General features: G+C 46.0%; 1 protein-coding gene across 3 annotated transcripts in view; it reads right to left on the reverse strand.

The window, feature by feature from the left end:
- SLC35H1 (solute carrier family 35 member H1) overlaps positions 1 to 9,965 on the reverse strand; it is a 57,997-nt gene extending 48,032 nt beyond the window's left edge. Inside the window, exons 1-3 of one of the 3 annotated variants that reach the window (XM_077459204.1) lie at positions 9,863 to 9,955; positions 9,501 to 9,568; positions 1,299 to 1,467 (exon numbers count right to left, since the gene is read on the reverse strand). In XM_077459204.1, coding sequence (XP_077315330.1) covers positions 1,299 to 1,442 — 144 coding nt within the window. In that variant the 5' untranslated portion in view covers positions 1,443 to 1,467; positions 9,501 to 9,568; positions 9,863 to 9,955. The other 2 variants (XM_077459205.1, XM_077459206.1) reach the window with 2 other exon arrangements.
- Between the last annotated feature and the right edge of the window lie 15,834 nt (positions 9,966 to 25,799).

The raw sequence follows: 25,799 nt of genomic DNA on the forward strand, positions 1-25,799 counted from the left end.
AATAAAAAGAATGCCTGTGCTCTACAGAACTGGTCATATCAATTCTGCAAGTTGTTACGTATAGTTCCACCAAGTATGGGAAGCAAAGATGTACCTTTTCTGTAACATACAGCAGTGAAGAAGCTTTTTTTTTTTTAAGCTTTTAAGGAGATACATTTGTGGGTGCAGTTATGAAATTAAAAACAGGGCCTGGCTAGAAAGGAATCTTGCACATGTTGATCACTAAAAAGGACAGTGGATGTAAACCCAAAAATGTTTTTTTTAATTAAGACTCATATCAGAGGATGTCATTTCATCTGTGCCCAGTCTTGCCATAATAAGTTAATCCAGCTCTGTAGAATCCTCTTATCTTTCTTCAGTAAGATAAAAACAGACACACAGAGAAATAGGTGTCTGTTTCTTCCCCCTTGCTGTGAGTGACAGGTGATTTCCTTATTTAATGCACAAGTGTGAGAGAGGCATTCTGTGTACTTCACATCCCCCCTCCTTTCTTCTACAGCTCTCGCAGGATTGGCTGCTCCACACCTCAGCATGATTGGGCATGCTGAAGTCATGTGGTGACTTTCCTGGGTTATGACTACATGTTAGTGATCATGGGGCATAATCCACAAGACTAAGGATGAGCTCAGGCGTGTTCGCACAGCCCACGTGCAGAGACCACCAGGAAGTCGGCATTGTCCTACGCTAATCACAGGCAGTGAGACATTGTCCCGATGCACGGCTGCAGAGATCGGGAAATGTCTCACTGCCTGTGATTGGCACAGCGCCAACTTCCTGGCAGGCTCTGCACGTGGGCTGCGTGAACACACCTGAGCTCATCCTTACGCGAAACCAGAAGAAGTTCAATGTAAGAAATATCGATGTCTGGCCAAGGGGAGTGTAGAGGTGGGCGGGGAGTCTACTGAGATCACAACTCTACCCACCAAGCCCTGGACAACAGACCTGCCCCCAGAATCCACAGTATTGCAGGGTTCCAAACATATAATGGGGAGATATTTGACAGGTACATGCAGGAGGCATGTATATCCTTATAGATCAGCACCATGGAAGTAATTTATAAATAAGAGTGGGCATACACCCACTTTAAAAAGAATATGCAAGGAACACATAGGCTGGTTACAACAGTAACTCAGCTGAAAATCAGATTTCTCCATGCCAAGGGTAGGTTGAGGATCCCCATAGGAGTCCTAGACATCTATGAGCACCTGCAGGGAACCAAACCTCCCCCAACGAAAGGTTTCAAGCAATCTGTTTTTCTGGAGTTCTGCTTCATATTTCTATTAAAATAAAAGCCTCACCTTGAGCAGCCACTTGTTGTAGAAGGTGATCCCGATGGAAAAACAGTAGTAAAAAAGGACCAATCCCACTGTGAAGAGTATTTTCCATAGTATGGCCCAGCAAGGTAAACCCATATTGTCAGCCACACCAATACTTTGTTGCATTACAATGTATAGTGGCAAAATGAACCTATAAAACATAAAATACAGGGTTATGTCTGAAAAGTCACTCATTCATATTGCTACCTTCCTTGTATGATCTTAGATGAAAATCTTTCATTCTACTGGTTTCCCAGGGAGTAGACAGAAACCTTCAGGCTGAGTTTACACTACTGCAAATTGATGGCTCCCCGCATCCAATTTGCAATAGCAGGAGATTTTGACCGGCTCTCTATAGAGCCAGTTCACATATCTCCGCTGCGGCATGGTGCGAATTTGCACAGGAGTCCTGTGCGTCTTTTGGCCCATTTTAGATCTGAATCCAGACAAAAATTTGGGTTGTAATGAGACCTAAATTGGTGACCGGGGAAGCACCGGACCTCTGCTGTGAGCCACATGCGAAGATAGTGTGAACCCAACCTCAAACAGCTCTGAATGCCCCAGCAGCTTACATGCAAACAGCTAACCAGAGGCAGACACAGCCAGGAGAACACTGGCAGAGCAGAGAGCCAGTGACTGATATATACTAGCTCTCTGCTCATGCAGCACTAAGAGCTGAGCGATCAGTAGTGTTTGATCACTCAGTCTTAGAGGTGGCAGGGGACCAATGCAGCACCTACCTAGGCAAATATGATTAAAAAAAAAAAAAACAACCATGCCGTAACTTCTCTTTTAATGGGGTTGTATGGGTTTTTGGTTATTGTTAATAAATCTTACCTTAAAGTGGTTGTAAATTTCAGACAAGGAATATGAACAAAGCATATCCCTCTATAGTGTGTACTTGACTTCTGACAAGTTTTCCTGACACCAGGAGAAAAAAGGTGACTGGGGAGGGATCTCCAGTAGATTGACAGCCTCAGCTCTGTTCCTGTGTGCTGTGTGAAGGGGGTGTGCCCCTTCCCTCCGATCAGCTCCCAGAGCTCTCCAGAGTGTAATGTCAGCTCTCCGCTCCCTTTTTTTTCTAGCACCTCAGACAAGCTTTAAAATTCAGCAATTTTAATGACTGTAGAGGAAAGAGGACTGCAGATAGATGGGTACAACTTATGTAGGAAGATTTGTTTCATCTCTATGTATCACCTGAGGCAAGTCACTTTACTGGGTATCTGTAAGGGTTTACTACCACTTTAATCATACTCAGTCTGACCCCAGCTTTCTTAACTGCAGTATACTGTTCTGATTATCCCAGCTATTGCTGGATACTTATGCTCGGTATTCTAACAGGGGGGCCTCATTGACCAACTGATAAGCTCAGGAGGTTAGGCCAGACTCAGCATTTACAGGAATAATCAGTTTCTTCTCCTAACACCAATAATGGGGCACTATTCCTCCCACTGACATTACGATGGGTCGCCAGTCCTCCCACCAACACTAATGATGGGGTACTATTCCTACAACCAACAATGATGGGGGTGCTATTCCTCCTAATGCCAGTAATGATTAAAAACTATTCCTCCCACTGACACGAGTGATGGGGCACTATTCCTCCCACTGACCTATGATGGTGTACTATTCCTCCCAATGACACTAATGATGGGGCACTATTCCTACAACCAACAATGAAGGGGTCCTATTCTTCCTAATGTCAGCATTGATGGGGCGCTATTTCTCCCATCGACACCAAGGAGAGGGCACTATTCCTCTTACTGATCACAACACCGGGGAATTTGTTTTTTTACCCATATGACCACAAACCCCTGAGACATTTCATACTCCAAATATAACCAACACTGTGCCTCCTTGCACTGACAAACCCATCCTTGCGGCATTGTTCAGCACTCATTTATTCTGTGTTTTATTTGAACACAAGAGGAATTGATCTTGGGAATTGACCTTTTATTTCCCAGGTCAAGTTCTCCTGTATGAAATGTCTCTGTTCTTACATGCATTTAATTGCATAAACCAGGTTAAAGGGCCCCAGGATGCACGTATTTCTCCTTTATGTATGTGCAGTTAGACGGAATGCACCCAGACACCGCTGAATGTCTAAATGTGCCTTCAGGCATAGAAAAGAATTCCATGCTTCCAAATGCGTTTAGAAATTGGCTCCAACCGCTTCCCGCTCCCAAGCCCAACTCTTTAATTACGTGAGCTACAAGATGGGAATGATCCCGCCCACAGCTCATTGGAGTATAAAAGAGAGAGGAGCTCAGAGGATGGCTGGGCTTATCTCTGCTATCCACCAACCCTGCAAAATCTATTACTCCTACTAAGCACTGACTTGCAGCGTTTATTATTCCCACATATTGATTTGCAGGATTGATTACTCCCACCAATCATGGACTTACAGTGCTTATTACTCCCATAAATCAGTGACTTGGAGCATTTAAAACTCCTGCTAATTATCCATTTGCAGCGTTTATTATTCCCACCAATCACGGACTTGCAGGATTGATTACTCCCATCAATCATGAACTTACAGCGTTTATTTCTCCCACCAATCACTGACTTCCAGCGTTTATTACTCCCACCAATCACTGGCTTGCAGCGTTTATTACTCCCGCCAATCACTGACTTGGTTTTATTACACCCGCCAATCATTGGCTTGCCGCTTTAATTACTCCCACCAATCATCTGCTTGCAGCGTTTATTACTCCCGCCAATCACCAGCTTGCAGCGTTTATTACTCCCACCAATCAACGGCTTTCTGCGTTTATTACTCCTATCAATTGACTTGCTGTGTTTATTACTCCCGCCAATCACCAGCTTGCAGCCTTTATTACTCCCGCCAATCACCAGCTTGCAGCGTTTATTACTCCCGCCAATCACCAGCTTGTAGAGCTTATTACTCCCGCCAATCACCAGCTTATAGCGTTTATTACTCCCGCCAATCACCAGCTTGTAGCGTTTATTACTCCCGCCAATCACCAGCTTGTAGAGCTTATTAATCCCGCCAATCACCAGCTTGTAGCGTTTATTACTCCCGCCAATCACCAGCTTGTAGCGTTTATTACTCCCGCCAATCACCAGCTTGTAGCGTTTATTACTCCCGCCAATCACCAGCTTGCAGCGTTTATTACTCCCACCAATCAACGGCTTTCTGCGTTTATTACTCCTATCAATTGACTTGCTGTGTTTATTACTCCCGCCAATCACCAGCTTGCAGCCTTTATTACTCCCGCCAATCACCAGCTTGCAGCGTTTATTACTCCCGCCAATCACCAGCTTGCAGCATTTATTACTCCCGCCAATCATCGGCTTGCATCGTTTATTACTCCCGCCAATCATCGGCTTGCATCGTTTATTACTCCCGCCAATCAGTGGCTTGCAACGTTTATTACTCCGACCAATCAGTAGCTTGCAGTGTTTATTACTCCCATCAATCAGTAGCTTGCAGTGTTTATTAATCATCGGCTTGCAGCATTAATTACTCCTGCCAATCACCAGCTTGCAGCGTTTATTACTCCCACCAATCAACGGCTTTCTGCGTTTATTACTCCTATCAACTGACTTGCTGTGTTTATTACTCCTGCCAATCACCAGCTTGCAGCCTTTATTACTCCCGCCAATCATTGGCTTGCTGCGTTTATTACTCCCACCAATCACCGGCTTGTATCATTTATTACTCCCGCCAATCACCAGCTTGTAGCATTTATTACTCCCGCCAATCACCAGCTTGTAGCGTTTATTACTCCCGCCAATCACCAGCTTGTAGCGTTTATTACTCCCGCCAATCACCAGCTTGTAGCGTTTATTACTCCCACCAATCACCAGCTTGTAGCGTTTATTACTCCCGCCAATCACCAGCTTGTAGAGCTTATTACTCCCGCCAATCACCAGCTTGTAGCGTTTATTACTCCCGCCAATCACCAGCTTGTAGCGTTTATTACTCCCGCCAATCACCAGCTTGTAGCGTTTATTACTCCCGCCAATCACCAGCTTGTAGAGCTTATTACTCCCGCCAATCACCAGCTTGTAGCGTTTATTACTCCCGTCAATCACCAGCTTGCAGCGTTTATTACTCCCACCAATCAACGGCTTTCTGCGTTTATTACTCCTATCAATTGACTTGCTGTGTTTATTACTCCCGCCAATCACCAGCTTGCAGCATTTATTACTCCTGCCAATCACCAGCTTGCAGCGTTTATTACTCCCACCAATCAACGGCTTTCTGCGTTTATTACTCCTATCAATTGACTTGCTGTGTTTATTACTCCCGCCAATCACCAGCTTGCAGCATTTATTACTCCTGCCAATCACCAGCTTGCAGCCTTTATTACTCCCGCCAATCATTGACTTGCTGCGTTTATTAATCCTAGCAATTGACTTGCTGTGTTTATTACTCCCACCAATCACCGGCTTGTATCATTTATTACTCCCACCAATCACCAGCTTGTAGCGTTTATTACTCCCGTCAATCACCAGCTTGTAGCGTTTATTACTCCCGCCAATCACCAGCTTGTAGCATTTATTACTCCCGCCAATCACCAGCTTGTAGCGTTTATTACTCCCGCCAATCACCAGCTTGTAGCGTTTATTACTCCCGCCAATCACCAGCTTGTAGAGCTTATTACTCCCGCCAATCACCAGCTTGTAGTGTTTATTACTCCAGCCAATCACCAGCTTGTAGCGTTTATTACTCCAGCCAATCACCAGCTTGTAGCGTTTATTACTCCCGCCAGTCACATGCTTGTAGCGTTTATTACTCCCGCCAATCACCAGCTTGTAGCATTTAATTACTCCTGCCAATCACCAGCTTGTATCGTTTATTACTCCCGCCAATCACCAGCTTGTAGCATTTATTACTCCCGCCAATCATCAGCTTGTAGCATTTATTACTCCCACCAATCATTGACTTGCTGCGTTTATTAATCCTAGCAATTGACTTGCTGTGTTTATTACTCCCACCAATCACCGGCTTGTATCATTTATTACTCCCGCCAATCACCAGCTTGTAGCGTTTATTACTCCCGCCAATCACCAGCTTGTAGCGTTTATTACTCCCGCCAATCACCAGCTTGTAGCATTTATTACTCCCGCCAATCACCAGCTTGTAGCGTTTATTACTCCCGCCAATCACCAGCTTGTAGCGTTTATTACTCCCGCCAATCACCAGCTTGTAGCGTTTATTACTCCCGCCAATCACCAGCTTGTAGCGTTTATTACTCCCGCCAATCACCAGCTTGTAGAGCTTATTACTCCCGCCAATCACCAGCTTGTAGTGTTTATTACTCCAGCCAATCACCAGCTTGTAGCGTTTATTACTCCAGCCAATCACCAGCTTGTAGCGTTTATTACTCCCGCCAGTCACATGCTTGTATCGTTTATTACTCCCGCCAATCATCAGCTTGTAGCATTTATTACTCCCACCAATCACTGGCTTGCAGCGTTTATTACGCTCGCCAATCACTGGCTTGGTTTTATTACACCCACCAATCAATGGCTTGCAGCCTTAATTACTACCGCAAAAAAACCAAACCCATCCCCACATGTCAGGGTGGTAGGTGTTATCCTGGACTCTGAACTCTCCTTTCAGCCCCACATCCAATCACTTTCCAAAGCTTGCCACCTCAACCTCCGCAACATCTCTAACCACTTGAGACCCACGCTATAGCCGAATGACGGCTACAGCGCGGATCTCCTTTTCCGGGACTATGTCTATTGACTTAGTCCCGTGCACGAGCGGCCTGCGTGCCCCCTGAGGGGCGCGCTCTGTGATCGGCGAGTCTACGAGACTCGCCTGATCACCGATCCGTGCAAGGGGTCGATCCCGACCCCTTATCACGTGATCAGCTGTCAGCCAATGACAGCTGATCATGTGATATAACGGAGCCGGTAATCGGCTATTATTCCTCCTCGCGCTGACAACGCGAGGAGAAAAAAAAAAGGCTGATCACCGGCGGCCGTGATCGGGACATCAGTCCCGATCATGGCCAGCCCTGCCAGTGCCCACCTGCCCCCTGCCAGTACCCACCTGCCTAAATAAAAAATGTGTCCCCCCCTGTCAGTGCCACCCAGCAGTGCCCACAGTGCCACCCAGCAGTGCCCACAGTGCCACCCAGCAGTGCCCACAGTCTGCCTAAACAAAGGTGCTGCACCCCAGTGCCACATATCCGTGCCCAGCAGTGCCGCCCAGCAGTGCCACCTATCAGTGCCCAGCAGTCCCATCTATCAGTGGTACCTATCAGTGCCCCTTAGTGCCACCCATCCGTGCCATCTTATCTGTGCCCGTCTTTGCCCATCAGTGCCGCCTTATCTGTGCCCATCGGTGCCGCCTTATCTGTGCCTATTAGTGCCGCCTTAACTATGCCTATCAGTGCCCACCAGTGCAGCCTATCAGTGCCGCCTCATCAGCGCACTTCAATGAAGGAGAAAAATGACCTGTTTGCAAAATTTTATAACAAACTATTAAACATGATTTTTTTTTTTGCATCTTTTTTTGTTTGTTTAGCAAAAAATAAAACTCCCAGCTGTAATTAAATACCACCAAAAGAAAGCTCTATTTGTGGGAAAAAAATGATAAAAATTTCATTTGGGTACAGTGTTGTATGCCCGCGCAATTGTCATTCAAAGTGCATCAGCGCTGAAAGCTGAAAATTGGTCTGGGACTGAGGGGGGTTTAAGTGCCCAGTAAGCAAGTGGTTAAAGAGGAAGTAAACCCTGATGGGTTTACTTCCTCTTTTTTTCCCTGCAAAGGTAAAGCATAATGGACTACTATGCATCGCATAGTAGCTCATTATGTGTCACTTACCTGACACAGGAGCCAGCGAAGTCGCCGCTGATCCCTGTAGTCCGGCGCATCCATCTTGCTGGTGGCGTCTCGCAGCTCCGACCAATGACAGCGGCGAAGCCGCGATGACGTCACTCCCGCGCATGCGCACGGGAGTCGCGTCTCGCAGCTCCGCCTCTGCCATTCGGCGAAGCCGCGATGACGTCGATCCCGCGCATGCGCACGGGAGTCGACAAATTAGGCAAATCCATTCTTGGATTTGCCGCATTTAGTGCGCCTGCGCGACGCTGTCTACGGCGCATGCGCCGTAGACAGCGGTGCCCATTTTCGGGCAAATATCTCCTAAACCATATAGGTTTAGGAGATATTGCTTGGACCTACAGGTAAGCCTTAATCTAGGCTTGCCTGTAGGTCAAAGTGGTTTGAAGGGGTTTACTTCCTCTTTAAACTACGTCCCTTTCTAACCAATGAAACCACAAAGCTCCTGATTCACTCCCTGGTTATCTCTCGCCTTGACTACTGCAACTCCCTCCTCATTGGTTCACCTTTAAATAGACTATCCCCCTTTAGTCCATCATTAATGCTGCTGCCAGACTCATCCACCTTACAAACCGCACAGTGTCTGCTACTCCTCTCTGCCAATCCCTCCATTGGCTGCCACTTGCCCAACTAATTAAATTCAAAATACTAACACTTACTTAAAAAGCCATCCACAACTCTGCCCCCAGCTACATCACTAGCCTAGTCTCAAAATAGCTACCTAATCGCCCTCTTTGTTCCTCCCAAGACCTCCTGCCCTCTAGCTCCCTCATCATCTCCTCCCATACCCGCCTACAGGACTTCTCATGAGCCTCGCCCATCCTCTGGAGCTCACTACCCCAATCTGTCAGAATGTCTCCAAATTTATCCACTTTTAGGTGATCCCTAAAACTTTCCTCTTCAGAGAAGCCTATCCTGCCTCCATCTAACAACTTCACTAGTGTCTCCATTAGCTCATCCCCCACAGCTATTACCCTTTTGTATAACCTGACCCTCCCTTCTAGATTGTAAGCTCTAACGAGCAGGGCTCTCTGATTCCCCTTGTCTTGAATTGTAATGTCTACCCCAATGTTGTAAAGCGCTGTGTAAACTGTCGGGGGTATATAAATCCTGTATAATAATAATAATAATCACCAACTTGTTCATAATTTCTACTGATCACCAACCCGGGGCAATATATATTTTTTTCTCGTTACAGACACTGGCTACAGTCAGGTTCTATAATGTGGCCCTGTTGTTTATAAGGGGCCCCATTCTAGGAAATCTTTCTATTCTGGGTATAAACATCAGTAATGGATGTGAGATCACAGAGGGTCACTATCAGTACCCCACCCCCCATCACCACTCACACAACTTACCCACACTGTGTCCAGAGGTGTCACCGCAGGGAGACATGTGTCCTCCAACATCTGTCCAGTCCTGTCACCTGCACAGATCACACTGATTAGTAATACATTGATCAATGCACTCGCACCCCTCCTGCTGTATTGGACTGTGAGCTCTTGTTTATTACTGTATAGAGCCGGAGATTTGTACACAATGACCCGCATGTAGTCACAGCCTCAGGCTACACTTACAGACTGCAAGGTGTGTGCAACAGATGGGAGAGGTTCTGAGCCATGTCTCCTCACACCTAGTAATATGTCCGTGTACACCGACCTCACCGGACTACAACTATACTCCAAGTGTCCTCCCATTGTACCCTATCAGACCCCTGTACCTCCTCTACTCAGATCTTCAACAAGACGTGGCTCACCGCGCACAGCATGCTGGGAGGGTTCTCTGCTTCACATGCGAACGTCCTCATCCCGCCGCCATCTTGGTGGTGGCATGTGATGAATCTCATTCCAATTTATTACACTGACTGGCTGTTCTGTGTGTAGTACGACAGTAATGTTTTGCCTTACACGAAGACAAATGTACAATGTAAAGTCTAATATTACCTGTCAGCTATTAAAAGTAGCACAGGGTTGTCAAATGCCCCCTGTTTCTAGGGAAGGGTCCTGTGGTACACCATGTAATGGCTTACAACAGTCCTTAATTTGAAGGGACTGTCCCCATTTTGGAACTAAGTCCCTCATGATTTATCATATGTCCCCCTTACAGTACTGATGTAGAGATTTATATGAGAAAATAGACTATTTAAACCAAACTTGCTTATTTTGCACTAAACTTTTTAACTAGTTGAAATACAACTTCGACCCCTTTCACACTGAGGCAGTTTTCAGGTGTTTTAGCGCTAGAAATAGGGCCTGAAAATTGCCTCCCATGCCGCCCCGAATGTAAAAGCCCGACATTAGGAAATGTTCTGCAAGTAGCATCTCTTGGGTGGTTTAAAACGCCCCTGCCAATTGGAATGAATGAGCGGCGCTTCTGAAGCGCTGCAACATGGGCATTTTTAACCCCTTCTTTGGAGTTAAAGAGGGGGTTCCAGCCAAAAATGGAACTTCCTCTTTAAGTGAAGGTGACCCCCACATTTGGCATGTAATTTTTTATGGGGGGAGAGGAAACCCTCTTTTTAGAGAGTTCCAACTCCCATTTCCTCCCGGGGTACCACGGCGCCGGAAGTATGTTCACCTCTCCCCCCTCCCTCTCGGCAATCATCTAGAACACGTCACAGGTAAGGATGAGCTCAGGCGTGTTCGCAAATAGCACGTGCAGAGCCCACCAAGAAGTCGGCACTGCGGAGCACTAATCACAAGCAGTGAGACATTTCCCAAACTCTGCAGCCGCACATTCAGACAATGTCTCACTGCTTGTGATTAGCGCTCCGCAGTGCCGACTTCCTGGTGTGCTCTGCACGTGCTATTTGTGAACACGCCTGAGTTCATCCTTAGTCACAGGTCCCAGATGATTGCCCAGTCAGTCAGTGCACAGAGCAGCATCACTGGACCCTGGGACAGGTAAATGTCCAGGGCTCGAGTCCTACGGAAAACACATGGGAACGGCGTCCCTGCACTTTTTCACAGCAGGAATGCCGTTTCCTTTGCAGGGCTAGATCAGGAATGCAGTCCGCGGCGATCTACCCATCAACCGCCGACAGCTGGCGCCTGACGGGTAGATCGAGATGCATGCAGAGTAGCGCAGGAAGTGCAGAGTAGCGCAGGAAGCGTTTGTCTGTAGTAAGTTCTCTCTCATGTCACGCAGCGCTGTTCGCTCCCCGGTGGCTCCTCCTCTCTTCTCATCTATCTCCATTGGCTGTGAAATCATGTGGGATAGACAAGAAGAGAGGAAGGGCCGCCAGGGAGCAAGCAGCGCTACTCTGATCCCCTAATGTGCCCCCTGATGTGCTATGTTCCCCATTATATGCCATGTGCCCTGATGTGCCATAATGTGCCCTGATGTGCTATGTGCCCCATAATGTGCCCCTAGCCCTGATGTGCCCCGTGCTCTGATGTTCCCCATGCCATGATGTGCCCCGTGCCCATATGTGCTATGTGCCCTGATGTGCTATGTGCCCCATAATGTGCCCCAATGTGCCATGTGCCCTGATGTGCCATGTGGCCTGATGTGCCCCATGCCCTTAGGTGCCCCTTGCCCTGATGGGCCCCATGACCTGATGTGCCCTATAATGTGCCATGTGCCCTGATGTGCCATAATGTTCCCTGATGTGCTATGTGCTCCGTGTCCTGATGTGCCCCATGTCCTGATGTGCCCCATGCCCCATAATATGCCCTGATATGCCCCATAATGTGCCATGTCCCCTGATGTGCTCGATGTGCCCCGTGCCCCGATGTGCTATGTACCCTGATGGGTCCCATGACCTGATATGCCCCGTGCCCTGATATCCTATGCCCTGATGTGCCCCATGCGCTGATGTGCCCCGATGTCCTGTGCCATGATATACTGTGCCCTGATGTGTTGTGCCCTGTACTCTGATGTGTTATGCCCTGATGTGCCCTGTACGCTGATGTGTTGTGCCCTGGGCTGGTCTGGATGAAGTCCAGGGCCACATTTCTGTCACAGTCCAGCCCTGGAGCCGATCCTTCACTAAGCGGCGATGCGCAGCATCGCCACATAGTGAACGACGGTGTCCTCCCCGCCCTCAGTCCTCATCCTCCAGCAGCCACAGCTATACTATACAGGACTGTGCCTGCCAATCTGCAGCGCTAGATCCCCGCTGCAATACTGTCATTGGCTGCTAGAACCGCCATTGTCCTAACAACCAATGAGATCACCTGTGCATCCCGCCCTCATCAGCAAGTTCCCCCGCCCGGCTTTAGCCCCACTGCAGCATGTTCCCTCGTCAAGGACTTATCCAGGTACATGTTTTTCTACTTTGTGATGGCTGCTCTCTGGTGGAAGGAATAGTCCCCCATCATTGGTGTCAGTGGGAGGAATTGAACGAGGGAAAGAACATCACCCATTGTGGTGATTATTCTGTTAGTTTGACTTATTTTGTTTTTGTAAACTGGCACTTTACAATAAATGTTGCACTGTATTTTCTGTGAAATATTTGGTTGGGGAGTGTATCTTGGGTGGGAGTTCCCACACTTTTTTCCCCTGGACTTGACCCCTGTAAGTGTCCGATTATTAAAAGTCAGCAGCTGCAGTATTTGTAGCTGCTGACTTAAAATTTTTTATTTTTTTTGTCGGAGCCCCCTGAAAAATGCAGCTTAACCACGTCCCGACCAGCGCACAACGATGTACGTCGACAGAATGGCACGGGCAGGCATATTGGCGTACAGGTACGTCCAATATTCAATGCCGCCCTGCCATCGGCGCGCTCCCGCGCTGGTCGGGACCCCCGTGAGTCTGGTCGCGGGACCCGCGGACTCGATCGCCACGGGCATCCCCGCGATCGTCTCACGGAGCGGCCGAATGGAGGAAATGCCGAGTAAACAGCATTTCTCCATTCTGCCTAGCAACTAGTGACGCTGATCTCTGCTCCATGTGATTGGAGCAGAGATCAGTGTTCACTAAATGAAAGCCCAACCCCCCCACAGTTAGTAACACACCCCTAGGAACACTTAACCCCTACACTGCCACCCACTGGTTAACCCCTTTACTGCCAGTGTCATTTACACAGGAATCACTGCATTTATATAGCAGCGATTACTGTATAAATGACAATGGTCCCAAAAATGTGTCAAAAATGTCCGATGGGTCCCCCACAATGTCGCAGTCACAATAAAAATCGCTGATCGCCGCCATTACTAGTAAAAAAATAAAATAATAAAAAATGATTAATAAAAATGCTATAAAACTATCCCTATTTTGTAAACGCTATAACTTTTGCGCAAACCAATCAATAATCGCTTATTGCGTTTTTTTTTAACCAAAAATATGTAGAAGAATACGTATCAGCCTAAACTGAGGGAAAAAACATTTTTTTTATATATTTTTGGGGGATATTTATTATAACAAAAAGTAAAAAATAATGCGTTTTTTTTCAAAATTGTCGCTCTATTTTTGTTTATAGCGCAAAAAATAAAAACCGCAGGGGTGATCAAATACCACCAAAAGAAAGCTCTATTTGTGGGAAAAAAAAGACGTCAATTTTGTTTGGGAGCCACGTCGCACGACCGCGCAATTGTCAGTTAAAGAGACGCAGTGCCGAATCGCAAAAAGTGGTCTGGTCTTTGACCAGCAAATTGGTCCGGTCTGAAAGTGGTTAAACAGCAGTAAAGCGCAGATAAACGAGTGGTGCTTTACCGCTAATGCACGGCCGGCCCGAGTGTGAAAGGGCTCTAAGGCTGGGTTCACAGTGCAGCACGCTCCGGCTCACAGCAGGAGTCTGGTGCATCCCCATTCACCATTTCAGGTCCGATTTCAGTCTGAATTTTTGGTTGAAGTCGCAACTGAAATGGACCAAAAGACGCACAGGACTCCTGTGCAATTCGCACCAGCATTGCTCCGGAGATGTATGAACCAGCTCCATAGTGAGCTGATCACAATCTCCTGCTATGCAAATTGGTTGTGGATTTCTCTGCATCCAATTTGCAATAGTGTGAACCCAGCCTTAAGCCTTGTTCACACAGGCGTACTTAAAGCGGAGCTCCACCCAAAAGCGGAAGTCCTGCTTGTCTGCCCCCCCATCTCCGCTGCCACATTTGGCACCTTTTGGGGGGGAATGAGTACCTGGTTTTGACAGGTACCCACTCCCACTTCTCGGTGAGTCCACCGCGGCAAACTCAGCAGTAAGCTCGGCCCCCCTCCTCCTTCCCCAGCTGCCAAGCCATTCACAAAGTGTAGCGCGCTTGCGCAGTAGGGAACAGGCTGTGAAGCTGCAAGTCTGCCTTAGCCGAGGTGGCGGGCAGCACCTGAGAGCCGATTGAAAAATCAGCTCAGGTGAGGACATTGCTGGATTCATGGACAGGTAAGCATCCTAATATTAAAAGTCAGCAGCTACAGTATTTGTAGCTGCTGACTTTTATTTTTTTCTAAAGGAGTTTGAGATCCGCCTAAAGTGTGTGAGGACCCTGTTTGCACCAGTGGCAGCCGCTTCATTAGGAGTACCACCCCCTAATCCATGCCCCGCCACCTAATCTCATTGATTTCAATGTTTTTTTTTTTTTGAGGCTCTAATTGGCTTCTAAAAGGGTGGGCTTGAGGCGCAGAGCACTGCGCCTGATCCCATCCACTTGTGTGACAATGGTGAATTAAAGCGGAATTCCACCCAAAAATAAGTGCTGGTGACCCCCTGACATCCCACATTTGCCATGTCATTTTGTTGGGGGAGGAGCCGGTACCCTGTTTTTACAGGCACCCAGCTCCCACTTGCTCCCCTGGGAGATTGATCGATCGACCGATTGGAGGTTTGCTGACCCTCCCCCCAAAAAATGGAGCACCAGCCCCCACTGGTTTGCACACGTGGGGATGCACAGGGGTTCTGTGCACTCCAATTCATGCTATTTGGGGCGCAGTGGCTGCAAGGATACAGCCATTACTCCTAATTTGGCACCCTGTGTGCATTCTGGGTCGCTCAACAAGTATGCCTGTGTGAATGAGGTCTAAGGCAAAACATTTTCTTTTTTTTGATGGAGTGGTGGGTGGACAGAGCCACTGACAAATACATACAAATGCACAGATGTGTGATGACATGCATACAGCCTTAGCCCTTGTACACACGGTCGGAGATTCCGTCGGAATGTGTCCGATCGGAGCGTTTTGGCAGATATTCCGACTGTGTATGGTCTGCATCGGACTGTTTCCGTCGGATCAAATTTTCCAACTTGCCGGAAATATTTTCCGTCAAAATGCTCCGATCGGACATACTCCGATCATGTGTAGAGAATTCCGATCGGACAAAGTGCCACGCATGCTCAGATCAAATTCCTACATCAAAGCTATTGGCTACTAGCCTGAACGTAGTCCCATTGTAACGTAATTATGTCATCACGTTCTGAAAGATCGGATTTTCCGACAACTTTGTCTGACCGTGTGTATGCAACAGTTTCGGACAAGATCCGTCGGACAAAATCCAACGGACAAAATCCAACGGATTTGGTTGTCGAAATCTCCGACCGTGTGTACAAGGGCTTAGACTGTACTTGATTTGTATAGGTGGGTGTACACAAAGGCCTGTCACTTCTGGCTGCATAAACACATGCCTCTTCACACTGTTCAGATCCTCTGCGGCTCTCCCCCATATGAATGTAATCTAATGGTCCAGATCATCAGAAATAAAAGGGAGCCTAAATCCAAGATGTTGAGCTTCCACCTGGACAGGAATAGAACAAAAAATGGGAACACCTGTGACAAGCTATCTATTGGATAGTCTCTCACTTCCTGCTGACTCTACAGGACAGGAAGTGAAGACAAATCTCCCTAATGAGACACTGGTGTCCTGGGCCTCTCCAGGCCTTATGGTGACCTCCAGAGTTAGGGATAGCTGACATCCTTCTGTGTAGAGTGGGTTACGAGGCATGGTGGGTGCAATGCAAGGTAGATTAATGGGCGCCAGACACTTCTTGAATGCAAAGAGATTCATTGTCTCTTAAACAGAACTGTGGGACAGAGGGTTAGGGCCAGGGCACCCTTCAGTAGTTTCAATCTAATTAGCAGACTCCGAAACTTCTATAGGTAAACAACCATGCAGGGAAAGGCACTCCGGCCGGACACCACATCTGCCTTTGTAGGCACGCTGTCTCCTATGGCAACTCAGTTTCTAACAAAGATCGTAATGAACTCTTTCACTTCCTCCACAATTTCCTTTTTAAATCTTAACTCAACTGAGCTCCCAGTTTATCAGACCCACTGATCCACTGTCACTGAATCTCCTGAGCTCTACCAATCTTCTCAAGTATCTTCCTCACCCCCACGTCCCTGCTGGGTCCCTAGCTTGGCACTCAGAGATACTCTTCAACTTCACCCCGCTGGCCTGCTTGGTGCCTGGCTTCACACACAATAATCACCTGCATTGGCTGTGTCCCTGGCTTGACCTTTGAAGTTTCCCAATTCTTCACCATCCCCAGTTGGTGAGAATACTGCTCTGGTACTTGCTTCAGCTACTCGCAGTGGTCCCTGGTAATAAGGTGAGTGGTTCCTTAGTGGCGAAAGCTTCCCCTCTACCTCCGACCATGTAGGTTCTGCGGCCGGCAGAACCATTACTTCTGGTTGGATTGCAAGCTGCAATCCCAACCCTATGCTGCTCTATTGGTTCTGGATAGGTCCTCCGGTAGCCTAGCAGCCAGATGTCCCCGGGATAGGCCCCAGGCTCTGGCCTAGCAGCCTGGGGCAATATGACATATGTCCACCCAGACAGCTGTCCAGGTGGCATAGAACCCCCAATCACCTGACCTCACCCAAATAATTATGCTCTCCCAGCAGGCCAAGGGAGCTAAGAAAATGCCCTTGTCTTATCTAATTCCACCAGATACCCGGCCATCTAGTGACAGAAGAGAAAAGTACAGCAATTTCAGAATTAGGATGAAATCAATTGACCTCCTAACAATTGGCCAAGGCAACTTTCATTTGGCAGGTAAATTTACTAGCAACCCTGCCTAAACATCCGTTTTTTTACCTTCCTCTACGCTATCCAAAATTAAAAATAGTTTTGGCTTTAGATTTGCTTGAACTTTAAAAGGGTGTCAGTGAAACCCCAGTAAAATTAAAGTGAAACTTTAAGTAAAAAAAAAAAAAAAAGAGTTGGGGAACGGGCAGGATTTTTAATGCAGAAGAGACATATTATGGAATTGATTTATAAAAGGGAAAAGGACTGTGCACTTTGCAAAGTGCAGTTTCACTTTGCAAGTGCAGTTTCTTCATAGCTTAGAACAAAGCCTATTTCTGACAAGTTAAAACCTGTTTGTTTTTTTGATAGAAAATTACTTAGAACCCCCAAACATTATATTTTACAGATACCCTAGAGAATAAAATGTAGATTGTTGCTGTACTTTGTCACACCCTATTTGCGCAGCGGTCTTACAAATGCAATTTTTTGGGGAAAAAATACACTTTAAAAAAAAACAAAAAAAAAAAGTAAAGTTAGCCAATTTTTTTCTATGATGTGAAAGATAATGTTACGCCGAGTAAATTGATACCTAACATGTCATGCTTCAAAATTGTGCACGCTTGTGGAACGATGACAAACTCTGGTACTTATTAATCTCCATAGGTGATGTTTACAAATGTCTACAGGTTACCAGTTTAGAGTTACAGAGGAGATCTGTTGCTAGAATTATTGTTCTCGATCTAACGATTGTGGCGATACCTCACATGTGTAGTTTGAACACCGTTTACATATGTGGGCGTGACTTAGCAATAAAAAAAATATTTTTATTTTTCCCCCCAAAAAATTAGCCCTATTAAGGACGGAAATGACGTTTGACGTTGCTACGTTCCTCCAAGGACATAGAGTCAAGTGTGGGCCATCTTGCCCTCACTCTAATTCCTGCCCATCCATCCCGTGGATCGGATCATTTCCGACGCAACCCATGGCTCTGGTAAGCGGCAGAGACTAACGGGAAGCGGTGGGAGGGGGGCACCTTTCCCGCCGCCCATAAAAGTGATCTTGCGGTGAATCCGCTGTTGAGATAACTTTTATGTTAAAGCGAACCGCCCACCATTTAAAACAAATACCGGGGTTATGGCAGCAGATAGATAGGTATTTGAAGGCAAAGTAGCAACATATATCCACGGTGGGTGGTCCGTAAGTGGTTAGTAAATGAAGTAAAGCTTCACTTTGCAAAAAGTACCCAATCACATGCAAGGAAAATTTAAAAAAATACATTTTTGCTTGCACATGATTGGATCGTGGAAGTCAGCAAAGCTTTTGCTCATTTACTAAGCTCTGGCGCAACTGCTCTTGCAGCGTGCAACTGCAGTTTGCAAAGTGCACAGTGTAGTTGCCTTTAGTAAATCAACCCCTATGTCTCTTCTTAAGTAAAGTTTCTTTCCTACCTGTCTGCTGTTGTACATTGAGCTGCACATGGTGCAGCTCAGTGCACAATTTTGACAATGCTGAGCTGACTGAACTGCTGTGCATGTTTGGGAGTGACGTCAACTCAGTCCGGCCAATTAAAATGGTGAGATCGGTACACAGACCAAAGATGGCCTTGTCTGCCGAGAGGGGCTCTGAGGAAAAAGGTTTCACCTCTAAAACGCGCCAGGCGGCAGTGGCCCCCGTTATTTCCTCCGTGATCTCTGGAGTACATCATTTGCTCTAGACCAATTGCTGCTATTCGCGACTATTTACATTGCAAGATTGCTACAGATGTTTGTGAGTACTTTTCTTTTTATTCACTTTTAATAAAAATCCAAAGGATAATGGACAAGGCTGGTGCGCCCTTTTTTCCTTTTCTCTTTGACTGTTAGGATACCCCTATCCTTGAGGGCAGCAAGGCCTGTGACATATAATATGACGATACATAGACTGGTATAGTTTAACTTGTAAACGAAAAAAATATATACTGTGTCTCACAAAAGTGAGTACGCCCCTCACATTTTTGGAAATATTTTATTATATCTTTTCATGTGACAACACTGAAGAAATGACACTTTGCTACAATGTAAAGTAGTGAGTGTACAGCTTGTATAACAGTGTACATTTGCTGTACCCTCACAATAACTCAAGACACAGCCATTAATGTCTAAACCACTGGAAACAAAAGTGAGTACACCCCCCTAAGTGAAAATGTCCAAATTGGAAGTGTCAATATTTTGTGTGGCCACCATTATTTTCCAGCACTGCTTTAAAGAGGAAGTAAACCCTGATGGGTTTACTTCCTCTTTTTTTCCCTGCAAAGGTAAAGCATAATGGACTACTATGCATCGCATAGTAGCTCATTATGTGTCACTTACCTGACACAGGAGCCAGCGAAGTCGCCGCTGTCCCCTGTAGTCCGCCGCATCCATGTTGCTTGTGGCGTCTCGCAGCTCCGACGAATCACAGCGGCGCAACCGCGATGACGTCACTCCCGCGCATGCGCACGGGAGTCGCGCCTCGCAGCTCCGCCGCTGTCATACGGCGAAGCCGCGATGACGTCACTCCCGCGCATGCGCACGGGAGTCGACAAATTTGGCAAATCCATTCTTGGATTTGCCGCATTTAGTGCGCCTGCGCGCCGCTGTCTACGGCGCATGCGCCGTAGACAGCGGTGCCCATTTTCGGGCAAATATCTCCTAAACCATATAGATTTAGGAGATATTGCTTGGACCTACAGGTAAGCCTTAATCTAGGCTTACCTATAGGTCCAAGTTGTTTGGAAGGGTTTACTTCCTCTTTAACCCTCTTGGGCATGGAGTTCACCAGAGCTTCACAGGTTGCCACTGGAGTCCTCTTCCATTCCTGCATGATGACATCACGGAGCTGGTGGATGTTAGAGACCTTGCCCTCCTTCACCTTCCATTTGAGGATGTCCCACAGATGCTCAATAGGGTTTAGGTCTGGAGACATGCTTGGCCAGTCCATCACCTTTACCCTCAGCTTCTTTAGCAAAGCAGTGGTTGTCTTGGAAGCTTGTTTGGGGTCGTTATCATGTTGGAATACTGCCCTGCGGTAAAGTCTCCAAAGTGAGGGGATCATGCTCTGCTTCAGTATGTCACAGTACATGTTGGCATTCATGGTTCTCTTAATGAACTGTAGCTCCCCAGTGCTGGCAGCACACATGCAGTGCCAGACCATGACACTCCCACCACCATGCTTGACTGTTGGCAAGACACACTCGTCTTTGCACTCCTCACCTGGTTGCCACCACATACGCTTGACACCATCTGCACCAAATAAGTCTATCTTGGTCGCATCTGACCACAGGACATGGTTCCAGTAATCCATGTCTTTACTCTGCTTGTCTTCAGAAAACTGTTTGTGGACTTTCTTCTGCATGTGTGCGGTGTATGGTCTGAGCACTGACAGGCTGACCCCCCACCACTTCAACCTCTGCAGCAATGCTGGCAAGCACTCATACGTCTATTTCCCAAAGACAACGTCTGCATATGACACTGGGCACGTGCTGTCAACTTCTTTGGTCCACCATGGCGAGGTCTGTTCTGAGTGGAACCTGACCCGTTAAACCACTGTATGGTCTTGGCCACCGTACTGCAGCTCCGTTTCAGGGTCTTGGCAATCTTCTTATAGCCTAGGCCATCTTTATGTAGAGCAACAATTCTTTTTTTTTTCAGATCCTCAGAGAGTTCTTTGCCATGAGGTGCCATATTGAACTTCCAGTGACCAGTATGAGAGAGTGAGAACGATAACAAATTTAACACACCTGCTCCCCATTCACACCTGAGACCTTGTAACACTAGTGAGTCACATGACACCGGGGAGGAAAAATAGCTAATTGGACCCAATTTGGACATTTTCACTTAGGGGTGTACTCACTTTTGTTGCCAGCGGTTTAGACATTAATGGCTGGGTGTTGAATTATTTTAAGAGGACAGAAAATTTACACTGTTATACAAGCTCTACACTCACTACTTTACATTGTAGCAAAGTATAATTGCCACATGAACTGATATAATGAAATATTTACATATATATATATATATATATATATATATATATATATATATATATATATACACACAAGGGTTCTTCAAAAAGTTTCCCCACTTTTTTAAACTCTATTAAGTACTTGCCAACCACCCTCTAGTAGTTTTACTTATACAGGGCGGCCGCTGTGCGCAGGATCACACACACACATATATATATATATAATTATTATACAGGATTTATATAGCGCCAACAGTTTGCACAGCACTTTACAACATGAAGGAAGACAGTACACTTACAATCTGTCAGGGCTGGCTTAGCCCTTCCTCTTCTGGGCTGGCCGCTCAGCTGTCGGCTAATTGCCAGCTCTCTTCTCTCTCCATTGTTACCAGCTGTTTCCGATGATGCTCGTCTGACCTGCCTATATAAAGTATTTCAGCGCATTTCTCCATTGCCTTCACGTTTGGTCACATCACTAGGAACCATCTCCTGCGGTTGTTCCAGGACTGGCTTGCTACATCCCTCCTGGCTTCCATCCTGCTTGCAGTTGCTCACCTTGGATCCCTGATGTCTGGACTGGCTGATTACCCGATCTGGTTTATGAACTTTGGACTGGCTGACTACCCGATCTGGCTACTGGACTCTGGCTTGCTTGACTACGCTTTTTCCTATTTACCTTTTTATTTTTATTAATAAACAAGTGTGATTCATTTGTACTTCTGTTTTTGTTTCATGGTTCCTGACAGTACGTGAAGGCCATCAATTCAGAAGATACAGTCAATCCACTTGTTGATAATATTTTTTTCCAGATTGGATGAGCAAGATCACCGCATGGATCAGTTTGCCTTGGCGTTACAAACGCTCCTGAATCGCACGGCTCACCTGGAATCCCCCACGGTGGCTGCTCCGGTACAACCTGAGTCGCAGGCCATCCCTGCTGCTGCACCAGTCTCTGTGCAGGCACCCGCCTCGAGTAATACCTCTATAAGAGGTATGTCTGGTTCTGCTCCGCTTCCCCAGCGATTTGGGGGCAATCCAGTTCAATACAGAGGGTTTCTCAATCAGGTTGAGATATACTTCGAAATGCTGCCCCAGGCGTTTCCCACGGACAGAACCAAAGTAGGTTTTGTGATATCTTTGCTTTCTGAGAGAGCCTTGGCCTGGGCAAACCCTCTATGGGAGACGCAAAAACCTGTTGTCTTGAGTTACCCTCAGTTTGTGGCCTCCTTTAAAAGGGTTTTTGTCGTCCCGCATGCTCCGCTTCTGCTGCCAAGTGCCTCATATCCATCAAACAGAGTACGAGAACTGTTGCCGACTGCGCCATTGAATTCCGTACTCTGGCAGCAGAGGTTGCTTGGAACATGAGGTCCTCATGGCTGCTTTTTCTCTTAGTCTCTCGGATTCCATCAAGGATAAGATAGCAGCCCGAGATATACCCACTGAGCTGGAGAGCTTGATCTCGTTTGCCATCCTCATTGACTCCAGACTCAGAGAAAGACTTTCTCTTAAGGAGCGCTTGCGGAAGCCTCCTGTACATTTGCCTCCGAGCTTTGTAGTCCCACCCATGCCTCCCTCACCTCCCATGCCTCCTGGTACCGAGTCGGTCAGTGAAGATGAACCCATGCACCTGGGTTTTCACGTGTCTCTCTGCGGGTGAGAGAGCCTTTAGGAGGAGGGAGGGATTGTGCCTTTATTGTGGCCAGGCAGGTCACTTTTTGAAGTCTTGTCCTACCCGTCCAGGGAACGCCCAAACCTTGACGTCCTGTCATGGACAGACCTTAGGTGGCGTTGTTTCGTCCCCAGTTATCCAGAAGGATAAGCCCCTGGTTTTGGTCACCCTTTCTTGGGCTGAGTCGTCCATCGAGATACAGGCTCTAATCGACTCTGGGGCTGCAGGCCTGTTCATTGATGCTGCATTTGTTTCACAGCACTCGATTCCGCTGCAGCTGCGTGACACTCCACTTGCCATTGAGGCTCTTGACCGGAGACCTTTACAGCCTGACCATGTGACTCATGAGACGGTTCCTTTGTCCATGGCCGTAGGGGCTCTTCACCATGAGATAATCCAATTCCAAGTTATTTCCTCACCCAGATTTCCGCTGGTTATTGGTTATCCTTGGTTACAGAGGCACAACCCCTGTTTTGATTGGCTCCGTGCTGAGGTTCTCTCCTGGTCACCACAATGCAGTGAGACATGCTTTTCCTGAAGGTATCCAAGGTCCTGTGCACCGCTTCACTTCCCTCCCTGCCGGAGGAGTACCGTGATTTTGGCGATGCCTTTGATAAAGGTCAAGTCGGTAGTTTGCCTCCACAACGCCCTTATGATTGCACAATTGACCTTCAACCTGGCGCCATACCTCCTCGTGGCCGGGTTTACCCTTTGTCGGTCTTGGAGGATAAGGCCATGGAGGAGTATGTTGCTGACGCACTTTCTCGAGGTTTCATCCGCAAATCCTCGTCTCCTGCTGGTGCTGGTTTCTTCTTTGTGAAAAAGAAGAGCGGTGAACTGAGACCTTGTATAGATTATAGGGGTCTCATTCGTGTCACGATTAAGAATGCCTACCCGACTCCATTGATTACTGAGTTATTTGACCGCTTCAAGGGAGCAACGGTTTTCACGAAGCTTGACCTGAGAGGGGCATACAATCTCGTGCACATTAAGGAGGGCGACGAGTGGAACAGAACAGATATATATATATATATATATATATATATATATATATAATGGTGCGCTCTGATCAACTCCCTAATGTACAATCTGCAACAGAGAAAAAACAAGGATACTAATCCTAGGATTATTATGGGGAAATTAGTTGAACACCTTACTGTGCAAAAAATGCAATATTATATATAAAAAAAAAACAACAATATAAAAGGAATATATATAGGGTGCAAACAAATTTACGTACACTAACAAAGTGCACAAATTCCTAAATGTTCATGTGCAAATAAGCAATAACAGATCTCACTAATATTCAGTAAAAAAGTGCTGTTGTGCTGATTGCTGTTCCCCCTAACACCTGAACAGCAAAAAACTTGCAGTCCCAGAAATAACTTCAGGGAAGGGGTATTGTGCAAAATTACAATGGTGCCATATATAAACGGCTGCAAGAATTAATCTGAGCTGTGCAATTATCACAAATAATGTGCAAAATAAGCAATAAATATTTAAACATACAAAAAAGGGGGAAAAAAGTGCTATTGTGCTTACTGGCATTCAGCTTGCTTCCTGAATAACCCAAAATTTAACAGGTTTTAAGAGCATATAAAAATTAAACAAGTATCAAAAGCATATAAACAAATCCTATTTAAACATACTCCCAATCAGGTGGTAAGAAATACTACCTATTCATATGCTGGGTACTAATATCACTTATATAGTGCAGTCTCAGGTTCATAAAAGACATATAGTCCCAACACTATCATAAGATTGGTATATTTTCCAAACGCTTTGCACTAGAAGAGAGAGGAAAAAACTTTCCTGGACATCAACACTCATGACCGAATTACTCCAAATCCGATCCGATTATGACACTGAATAAAACAAAAAATAACCCAAGCCGATAGACAGCGCTTGAAAACAATCAGCTGGATACGGTGGTTTTCCAGACAGGCAACCTGGCTGTAATCTCAAAAGGTTCCGAACGTAACGTCACTGGCTCCACCCGACGCGTTGCATCATATGTCACATGACTTTATCAAGGGATAGCCTTGCGATCGTTCCTGCTGTTTATATATCACAAAACAGTTTGCCAGTTGCCATAGTGACTTAGATCTCATCAGCTTTAGCATCATTTTGTTCAGCGCTCAATGCATTTAAAATCAATTTTTCTTTAATACACCAATCATACAACACTAATAAAAAAACTTGTATATATAGAAAGCAATTATATAATAAAAAAACAGGATCACCATCACAAATAGTGTGATATTATTCAGGCTATGAACTTTCAGTTAGTAGCATTTCAGTGATGGTATGTATGTCTTATGCTATCGCCATCTAGTGGATGGTATGATCCTCACATTCCAAATATATTGAAAAGTACATATCTCAAAGTTAGTATATCTTCTACTGATGGGTAAGACTTAATACATCCAAAGTACAAACATAATAATCAGAAGAATATATTTAAACAATTCTGCATAAATGGACAATAATTAGAGAACGAATACTATCACCATAACTTGTTTCTACCATCCAATACCCATAGAGATAATACAAATCACAAAAATCTAAAATATTTGAATAAAATTCGTAAAAATCTGAAATAAAACAATTAAGGTCGAATTCGATGTTCAAACCTTTGGGGAAAAATGTGGCCAACTGAAATATCCACCTTGATTCACTTTTACTCACTTTGTTGCTACCTCTCCAATGGGGTTTGTATTTTTCTATTGCCCAGAACTTAAGGTGTGTGGGGTCCCTATTGTGATGTGTCGCAAAATGGCGTGATATGCTATGCTTAGGGAAACCACTCTTGATATTCTGGATATGTTCCCTTAAGCGTTTCCACATTGGGCGTTTTGTGCGACCCACATACTGGAAGGAACAGGTACACTGCAACACATATACTACTCCTTCAGTTCTACAGGATATAAAATCTTTAATATCATATTCATGGTTTGTACTTGTAGAGGAAAAACTTGTGCACTTATGACCATTAAAGTTTGTATTCTTACATGCAAAACACCTCTTACAAGGAAAGAAACCTTTCTCTGTAAAAAAAACTCAGCTCACCTGTTTTCTTCGGGGGATCTGGAACATTTTTAACCACTATGT

Source organism: Lithobates pipiens, unplaced genomic scaffold (genome assembly GCF_037356315.1).
Source record: "Lithobates pipiens isolate NorthernLeopardFrog02 unplaced genomic scaffold, aLitPip1_a1.2 Scaffold_28, whole genome shotgun sequence".
NCBI classification, from domain to species: domain Eukaryota; kingdom Metazoa; phylum Chordata; class Amphibia; order Anura; family Ranidae; genus Lithobates; species Lithobates pipiens.